The sequence below is a fragment of the Gadus chalcogrammus genome, chromosome 11, assembly GCF_026213295.1.
Source record: "Gadus chalcogrammus isolate NIFS_2021 chromosome 11, NIFS_Gcha_1.0, whole genome shotgun sequence".
NCBI classification, from domain to species: Eukaryota; Metazoa; Chordata; class Actinopteri; order Gadiformes; family Gadidae; genus Gadus; species Gadus chalcogrammus.
In genome coordinates this window covers 3,854,123-3,864,086 of record NC_079422.1, presented here as the reverse complement: position 1 = coordinate 3,864,086, position 9,964 = coordinate 3,854,123, and the positions used below count along the sequence as shown (strand labels likewise).

The window sequence follows — 9,964 nt, the reverse complement described above, 5'->3', positions numbered from 1 at the left end:
GAGAGAGAGAGAGAGAGAGAGAGAGAGAGAGAGAGAGGAGAGAGAGAGGAAATGAAGGAGAAACAGGTCGTTTCCTCTTGGAGTTTTTTTTTTTTGGTTTCTCTTAGTCACCACGACAACCGCCTCCTCCTTCCATTCCATCCTGCACTCCTGTTGACTTTGTATGTTCTGCACACACACACACACACACCCTCCCTCCCACACTAGTCTGTGATCCCCCCTCTCCCTCAGCTATTGCCTGTCCTGTACCCCTCCTCCTTCTTTGCCGCATTCCCCCCCACCCCACCTCTTCACTCATCTCATCATTTTATTTTTCAGGGGGCAGTTCCATTGTCATCATCCTCTGACAGCAACAGGCACTGGTGTCTGGTCATACACACACTAAGATTTCTGACATCAGAGCAGCACATCTTTACTGCTGTAGACATACCATTTATGACCACAATCACTGTCACTTTTGACCTCCGATACCCCCCCCCAACCCAACACACAGACACACACACACAGACACACACACACACACACACACATACACACAACATACACACAGACACAAACACAACACACACACGCACGCACGCACACACACACACACACACACACACACAACACACACACACCACACACACCACACACACACACCACACACACACACACACACACACACACACACACACACACATACACACCTTTTTCATAGCTCTTTTCTTCTTTCTCCATCTTCGATTAGGAGCACAGGAGAAGTGAAGGTCGTCTCAGACGGGATGACAGAACTGATGTACCGAGTGGATAGGCACTACGTCAAGAAGGGATGAGGAGGAAGATGAGGAAGACCATAAAATCTATATTCCTTCGAGGTATGAAAGAAGACCTTATCACAGAAGGACAACATACCCCTCTCCCCCCACCCCTGACAGCGCTATGGCGGAGAAGGTTTGGTGACAGGGCCTGGATGGGAGCTGAGTCAGGGGGTCGACCATAGTTACGTGTCACGTTTATCTAAAACGGACACATTATGCCTCAACAGTTGTTGCATCATTTATTACTTCCTTAGTTCTTATATTATTATCAGTACTAACAGTATATTATCTTAACGCACCAGGGATTACAACTAATTCAGCATGTTCAACAACTTCTACTATTTCACCAGATGATCACTTTATGATGACGTGGCTTTTATTGAGCAGCCCACATTTTATTCGTCCATTTTATCGCATTAAGCGTTGGTTGTGTCGACAGCTAGAATTGCATCATTTGGCGAGGCGAGAGCTTCACTTCTCTGAGGTATCTCCTCTCCACACTCACTCCTCCCCTCCTCCCCTCACTCTCCTCTCCTCCCCTCTCCCCCATCTCTCACCCCTCTCTGGCGCATCGCATCGCCTCACACAACACGGAAAGCCTCGCAATGCAACCCCGCAGCTTACCTGGGAGACCTGCTGCCGTCGCTCTCGGCTCCGGAGGAGATGTCTAGACACACGACCGAACCTGGCATCGCCATGTCACGTTTCAACTGATCACGGTTTATTTTATTTTATTATTTTGCATTCAAACGGAATTAGGAAACCACCACCGGTGCAGGGGGACCGGGTGGGTCTAAACCCGAGCACCTTGTGGGTCTGAGGAGCGCGCCGCACGCACACACACACGATGGGCTGCAGCTGGCCTCTGCTGCTGCTGGCTCTCCTCGCCATGGAGAGAGGTGAGACACTTCTCTGTCGATGCCGTTTTAATAGCTCCTTCAACTCGCTGGAACGACTCGCTATCGCGCGTTCGTGTGTGTCCGTGCGTTTGCGTGTGAGTGTGTGTGTGTGTGTGTGTGTGCGCTCGCGTGTTTGTGTGTTTGCTTTTTGTGTGCATTTTCCGGCAAGTTGGAAACGACCACGCGTACGTGCGTGATGAACAGTCATGTGGATGCATGCGTTGATCAGATGAGGGACTTTCAGATGAGACGTTTGGTGATGTTATTCCGGAGAGACAGAAGGAGATCTAATGAGTCGCTCATCGCTTTGTCCCTATCAATCTCCTCTACTGCGACCATACCGTCACATCCCGGCACCATGATGCTTATCAATACACACCATCCCCTGGTTACAGATAATTAATAGCATTCTATTGATAAGGAAATGAATTTAACCATTGATATGGGCCATTGGTGGTTGCTATTTCTTGGTGTCACCGCTACACAGGTGCATGGAGCGTTAAAGCCATTGCCAGTATCAATATAAAACCATTCACAGTAATAGCATGAGCGTTATTTCAAAGATCGTCGAGTATGTTATGGTGTATTTGCATAAATATATGCAGATGTTATGTTCCGTTTAATAATAAACGAATAAGACAATAATTCACACAAGACAGATTCACTGACACACACACACAACAACGCACCACCACACACACACACCACAACACACACACACACACACCACACACACGACACCACAAACACCCACACACACACACACAACCCACAACAGCACACACACCACACACACACCACACACACACACACACACACACCACACACACACACTCTCTCTCTCTCTTTGAGTGTGTGCAGCTTAAGGAACTGGACTAAAACAACATCCTGTGACGACAGTGAGAAACTAATATGTTGAGGTGTACGGATAAAAGCCGGCGGGTCGTTTAAATGTTTTACAGTATATATGCTTTTTAGGAGCTGAGGAGATGGAGCTGTTTATGTACATTACCCATTAAGTGTTATACGCGTGAGTGTGATTCAACAGGGTGTAGGCTGGCCATGAGTTATGAAGGGCAGCATTTTAGTTGACTGATTCTTCCAATCTGAGACCATTTCACTCACACAGGCGGTAGTTTGGCATTGAGTGGGGCTAATTGCGTTCCCGAGTCCTACAACCTTAAGGATGGTTTCGTAAACACATCAGCGTTGAGTGATAGGCTCCTGTAGGCTAGTTTCTTCTGATTGTCAAATATGTAGAAGTCTCCCATACGGCCAAGCAATAAGAGCCTTACTCTCTCTCATGTCTCCCTGTGTGTCTGTCTTCTCTCTCCTTTTCTCCCTGCCTGTCTGCCCTCTCTCATCTCTCCTGTCTCCTAACCTGTCCGTCTGACCTCTCTCCCTGTCTCCCTGCCCGCCTGTCTTTCATCTCTCGCCTGTCTCACTGCCTGTTTGTCTGTCCTATCTCTCCTGTCTTCCTGCCTGTGTGTCTGTCCTATCTCTCCTGTCTTCCTGCCTGTGTGTCTGTCCTATCTCTCCTGTCTTCCTGCCTGTGTGTCTGTCCTATCTCTCCTGTCTCCCAGCCTGTCTGCCTTCTCTCTCTCTGTCACCCTGCCTGTCTGTCCTCTCTCTCTTGTCTCCCTGCCTGTGTGTCTGTCTTACCCTCTCTCCTGTCTCCCTGCCTGTGTGTCTGTCTTACCCTCTCTCCTGTCTCCCTGCCTGTGTGTCTGTCTTACCCTCTCTCCTGCCCTTGTTTCTGGCATCTTTCCTCATTAAATCAATTTGGGAGCATTACAGCAAATAACTACAATCTATACAAAACAATTGTTTTCCAAGACAAGACATCCTCTGGTTAGGAATTGTGAATCACCCAAAAGCCTAATTGAGAGGTCTACAACTATGATATTAAATATTATTGTTCATAATTTCCCTTTTGCGTTATGATATGAAATCTGTGCGATGATGTCACTAGTTCAACCATACGAGTGCATATAATTGATACATTGTCTTGCTATTTTGCATGAAAGGTACACATCTACCTTTGCACTGTGCAAGAGCCGTGCAGACTCAAGACAGCAGTAGACCCAGTCGAGTCATGTCCCTTCAGCGATCAATAACAGACAAGTACACGCACAGTACACACACAACACACACAGACACACACACACACACACACACACACACACCCAACACACACACAACACCACATAGTCATACATACACACACACACACACCCAACCATATCACACAGCACCACAACACACAACACCACACCACCACACATCCACAACAACAGCAACACACACAACACCACACATCCAATAAATACAAACACCACACCATGCAGGGCTGTCATGGCGATATGCCATATTTCAAAGATTTCCTATTGACAGAAAGGGATAGCTCAAACTACCAGGACCATCCAAAATGAAACACATGCACCAACACACACACACACACACACACACACCACACACCACACACACACACACACACACACACACACACACACACACACACACCACACACACACACACACACACACACCACACACACACACACACACACACATGCACAAACACACCACACACAATCCATGCAAAGAGACGCCCCCCCCTCAGCAGACGGGCGTCCCTACAGGCAGCCCGTGCCATGCGGTTTGTTCATGTCTGCGTGTAGCCTGTCTCTTTGTCTGCGCCTGTTACGCAGCAGGCCATGCATTAATAAAGAGGCTGCTTCCCGCCTTCACCGAGCGTGCTCTCTTTACTTGGGGACTCTGAGATCAGCAACATGCGCCCTTGTCCGGCTCAATTATAGACCTGATCAGTCCAGGGCACTTGGTCCAGGATCCATGTATGTTATCTTTCTCTCTCTCTCTCTCTCTCTCGCTCCCTCTCTCGTCTCTCTCTCTCTTCTTCTGCTCTTCTCTCTCTCTCTCTCTCTCTCTCTCCTCTCTCTCTCTCCTCTCCTCTCTCTCTCATCTCTCTCTCTCTCTCATATACAGTATATATATGCGCACTAACCTTGCTCAGAGCACTAATCACGGGCCTGCACATGGTCCATGGTCCAAACGTGTAATCCTCACTGGTTTAGTCTACTCCTGGGCTCTGGTACATGAAAATTAGCAGAGCCATAATGAGTGTCCTGGTTTATCCGGCGATGCAGCCTGTGAAATGCGTGCTTCAGAGAGCTTCTTCGTTCACAGCACCTTTAATTAAAGGACAATTTACTTCTTTTTTTTTTTAATGTTGGCTAACATTCTGCACCAGTGTCCTCTGCCGTTGAGTGTCCCTGCTTGTACTACTGGAAGTAATTATAGTTCTGGCAGTGGCGGCGACGCTCTAGAAAAGTTCCGCTCGGATTGCTTCCGCCCGTCATCACCTTTTCATCTGACAGCATTCCAGTTCACCTCCTCCTGCACCGCCTGGTGCCCCCTGCTACACCCCCTGATGCACTGAAGGAGTCACTCTCTCCCCCTTTTCCCTTCACCTTTACTACTACTCTATGAACTAGAGACTCAAATTAGTATTGTGTATGACTGCGTGTTTGCCATCTGTCAACGTGTGTGTATGTGTGTGTGTGTGTGTGTGTGTGTGTCTGTGTGTGAGTGCGTAAGGTCGTGCACATTTGTTTGTGTTTGTGTGTGTGCGAGGGGCCCTAGGAGATAGCCTAGGCCCGGCAGAGCTAAGTGGTTCAGTAGAAATGTAAGCAGTTATTACTTACAGAGTCTGCATGTCTAGTTTGTTTGAGGATATTATTAAAGGAAATACCTTCCTCACCTGCTGTGTTTCTCTCTATAACAGCTTGTTTCATTGACGGATAAATAAAATGAATTCTGTGAATATTTGTGCCAAACCCAAATACTTATTTTATGAACACTTAACACAATGCAAAAAATCAAATAATGTATGCCACAGACAGTCCTAATTAAGTTAGCTTTCTCCTATAGGTTGTAATACAAACATTATATCAAATACTTATATCAAATATGAAATATTTAGCCAAAATTGTCATGGCCATCATGTACAGACAATGACTTAGAGAGGCAGACTAATGCTAATGCGGTAGTAATATTGATGAGTAAAATATGGCCCATAAAGTATCTGAACCATGAAGCCAGGCGTGTTCTGAATCACCACCATTGACTCAACCCTTCCCACCACCACAAGAAGCTTGTTTTATTTTCACCTTCCAGTAAGTCATTTCTTCGGGGCCGTTATCATGGAAACCCACAATCAATACTCAAAATGGAATGAGTGTTTATTGCAGCTAAGCTTTCCAACGCACACAAGCTATGGGGTCTTTAATCATAAAAGTCAGGCTCGTCCAACTTGTGTGTTTGTGTCTTTGTTTGTGGGGTGAGGCCAAATGTAGGGTCTGTTCGCCAAACTGAATATTACGGGCCCTATTTTAGCGGTTTGAAACGCAAGTGAGAAGCGCAAGACCTAAGTAGCTATGTGGGCGGATCTCTGGCGCTGTCGCCAGTGGCGGTTTTAGGTACGGGCGAACCAGGCAGCCGCCCGGGGCAGCATATTTGTGGGGGGCGCCAAATCACATGGGGGGCGCCACGAGCGGTAAAAAACAAATCGCGCTGCATAGCGGTTATCAATGATGTACTACAAAACATTGTGTGGGGAATAGATATTTTGGCGCCCCCTCTGGCTGCAGGCGCACACCTGCTCGTTGAGAAGGTGCCGTGCACAGACGGAATGAAACCCCCACTGAAGTACGTAGGTTCACGATAAAACCTTGTATGTGACGTCACGCTACCTGCGACTGTCGTGGACAAGACCAACAATCTCCCCATCGGCATAACTGAAAATCGACACATGCCCCGACTTATAATGGTTTCACCTCTTTCGGTGCTGTTTTCCTCCTCTTGGAAAAAAGCGGTGAAGTGGGAGCAGAGAGATACTATAAAGAATATCGCAGTCGTAGTCTATACCATGCGTGTTTAGCGCAACATTGAAAAAGGGCCCCCTCCCGTCTGAAACAGTCTCGCGCTGCGTTCCGAACGTTATGTAACCAAATACACCGGTATGCCGGTATTTAAAAAAATCATATCCTAACGAAATACACAACGTTATTCGGTGTGAACCTGTATACCGCCCAGCACTAACGCAAGTTGACGCCGCAACACCATGGGGACCGAAATGTGCGTTCTTATTCGATCTTGTTACAACCGTTACGTCGGAACCGGTTCTCTACTGGAACCGAGTTTCGGTGCTCAACCCTAGGCACTCTGCCCCGTCCACCTGCAGTCCTCGACCAGCCCCAGCGCCGACACTGCTGTGGCTCAAGGTCAGCCCCGTCGTGCAGCCACAGCGCATGGGCAGCCCCAGCCGTCTCGGTGGCGGGAAGGTGGCCGTCCGGACCGGGTCCTTCCGCTGCCTGGACTGGACCCCCGCGTTCTTTGTGCCGAGGGGGAGGGCTACCCCAGCCGCGTCCACGGATGCACCACAATGACGGCAGCACAGCTCCACCTCAGCCCGTTCTGCCTGGTCCAGGAAGGCATGCAGGGCTAGTTCATCCCTAGACGCGGCAGGGAAGTTGGGGTAGCAACGCCGGGTGTACAACATGAATGTCCGCTGCGTAGGCCCCCAAACGTTCCCCCCCCCCCCTGGTGGCGACGGCTGGTTAGCAGCTCCCGGCTGTGGTCATGACCGCCCGCTGCCCCAAACCAAGCCTGCAAACTCCTCAGAGCAGAAAAGGTGACAGTGTTACGGGGGGGGGGACACTACCTCCGTCGATGGACGGAGGTAGTGTGAACAAGCCCTGACGCCTTGTTCACACTGCATGCGTCCGTCAACGGATCTCATTGGACTTTGCATGGGGCGCTCGCGAAATGCATTGTGGGTCCGTCCGTTCTGTCGGCTTCCGTGGCCTGAGTCAAAAAGTTTAGAAATGTTCAACTTTTCAGGCAGCGACGAATCCGTCGGCCAATCAGACTGCGTTATGCAAATATTTGTAAGGACACTGTCCAATGAAATCGCCTTTGTATTACAACCCGGAAAAACACATGGATACATCAAAAAGCCCCCATCCGTCAACGGACGCATGTAGTGTGAACAAGGTGTGAGGCAGCTTGCCCACTGCAGCCGTCCGTCAACGGACGACGGACGGCGTGTCTGACGGAAGGGGGATTGGTATTTGCCAGACGCAGCCACGATCTGATTGGCTGACGGATCCGTTGCAGCCTGAAAAGTTACTGCCGGTCCGAGTCGGTTCGCAGAAACGCACCATGAATACCCGTAGGTGTGTTTTGGACGTAACATGCAATAATTTGATAATTTGAGTTGATAATTTGACAGCGCTTTTTCAGTCTCCGCTGAGACAGATGCAGGACCATATGGCCAAATAATATGGCCTAATACACACATGGAATGGCGTTTTCTTCTACAATTTCAGAAACACTGAGTCGTCATGTAAATATCGGCAAAGAGAACTTAGCACATGCGGTCCTGTGGCCCCAAATGTGGGATGTCTGTGTCAAAAAATATGTGTTTGCTGTAGGCCTACAATGTTTGCAGATGCATTGACTTAAAAGTAGGCTACAACTTATTACCACTGTATCACCTTTTCTTTCGAAAATAATTTAACCAACGGTATCATTTACCCTAAAACAAGATTTGTTTTGGTCTTTGACATCATAATATTTAAATTAGGCTCATTGTTTGCATGTTTGTGCTGTGTATAGCCTACGTGTGTGTAAGCTTATGTTACAGTTCTGACCTGCCTAGGCACGTCAAAATAGCAACACCAACTGCGGTATCTGCTAGGGGCACTTAGACCACGTATTTGTCGGTCAGTTGGGAACTGCATTGACGATCTGTCAGATAGCACACCTTTGCTTTTCGCCGACACGCCTCTCAGGGAGCAAGTTTAGTGGCGCAGGTTTGCTGCGGGGAAAAATCGGCTTTGCCGCTGGGTGCAAACAAGCAAAGATGCATGCGTCGGTGGAGAAAGTTAATTGCGCTGGATGCAAGAGAGGGCCCACGGTGTGTTCCTGAAGGACGCCAGCCAGGGGCTGGGGCCTACAGAGGGATCTTTTTAAGAAGAGCCACAGCATCCCTCCCCCTCGTATTGGTTCCCCATGTGATGGCTTGTTTTGGGTCACTGTAATCTTGCGCCTTACCCGACCGATCAATATTAATATGTAATGGGGGGCCCTGGTGAGCAAATAGGACCTCGCTGCTGCGGTCAATGGACCTCTCTCTCCCTCTCTCTCTCACTCTCTCTGTTACTCCAACTCCCTCTCTCTCTCTCTCTCTCTCTCTATCCTTCTCTCCTTCTTTCGGTATATCTTTCCTCATGCTGTTTCCTCTCTCTCTCTCTCCCTCTCTCTCTCTCTCTCTCTGTCTGTCTCTCTCTGTCTGTCTCTCTCTCTCTCTCTCTCTCTCTCTCTCTCTCTCTCTCTCCTCTCCTCTCTCTCTCTTCTCTTCTCTCATAGATTTGAAATGTTCTATCTAAAAGATTCCATCTGTGGCCGAGTATGATTCTAGCTGGAAGCGACCAGTCCAATCTGTCCTTATGCTCTCTCTCCCTCTTCCTAGGTTCCTCACCGTAAAATGTAAAGACAATGATTCAGTTCCTCCCTACTTTCCCGCCACTTGCATTTCGTCCTCATTTCTTATTTGGTATGAAATGTTTCTTTAGGAATAGTCAAGAAAATACCAAACCCTATTTGGTCTATTTATACATGCCCCATTTAGCCATCTGTAAGGGAATATATCCTACATTTTAGTGTCGTATAGGGATCCCAGCCCTTTTGTGTACACAGTACACAGGTATACATTCATTATTATATTCATCCCAACTATTTTTCATTATCATTCTGAAGGAAGGAGATAAGAAGGAGGAAGGAAGGGAGAGAGGGAGGAAGGGAAGAAGGAAGTGAGGGAGGAAGGAAAAGAAGGGAGGAGAAGGAGGAAGGAAGGAAGGAAGGAAGGAAGAGAGGGAGGAAGGAAAGAAGGGAGAGAGGGAGGAAGGAAAGAAGGAACAGGGGAAGGAAGAAGAGAAGGGAGAGGGGGAGGAAGGAAAGAAGGAAGGAAGAAAGGAATGGGATGAAAGAATGAAGGAAACTCGTGTCTGACCTGGGGTCATACACGACCTGGCCTAGGGTGTCCTTTGCACTTGTGCTGTGCCAGTGAGGTGTGTGCATGTTCCTCTGTGTGTGTGCTAGTGTATGTGTGTGTGTGTGTGTGTGTGTGTGTGTGTGTGTGTGGTGTGTGTGTGTGTGTGTGTGTGTGTGTGTGTGTGTGTGT

The 9,964-nt window shown here is 48.3% G+C and overlaps 1 protein-coding gene across 1 annotated transcript in view; it reads left to right on the top strand.

Moving 5' to 3' along the window:
• Positions 1-1,661: 1,661 nt before the first annotated feature.
• Positions 1,662-9,964, top strand: part of LOC130391518 (neuronal acetylcholine receptor subunit beta-2-like) — a 16,541-nt gene continuing 8,238 nt past the window's right edge. The window contains exon 1 of the mRNA XM_056601715.1: positions 1,662-1,699. Coding sequence (XP_056457690.1) covers positions 1,690-1,699 — 10 coding nt within the window. The 5' untranslated portion in view covers positions 1,662-1,689. The remainder of the gene's footprint in view (positions 1,700-9,964) is intronic.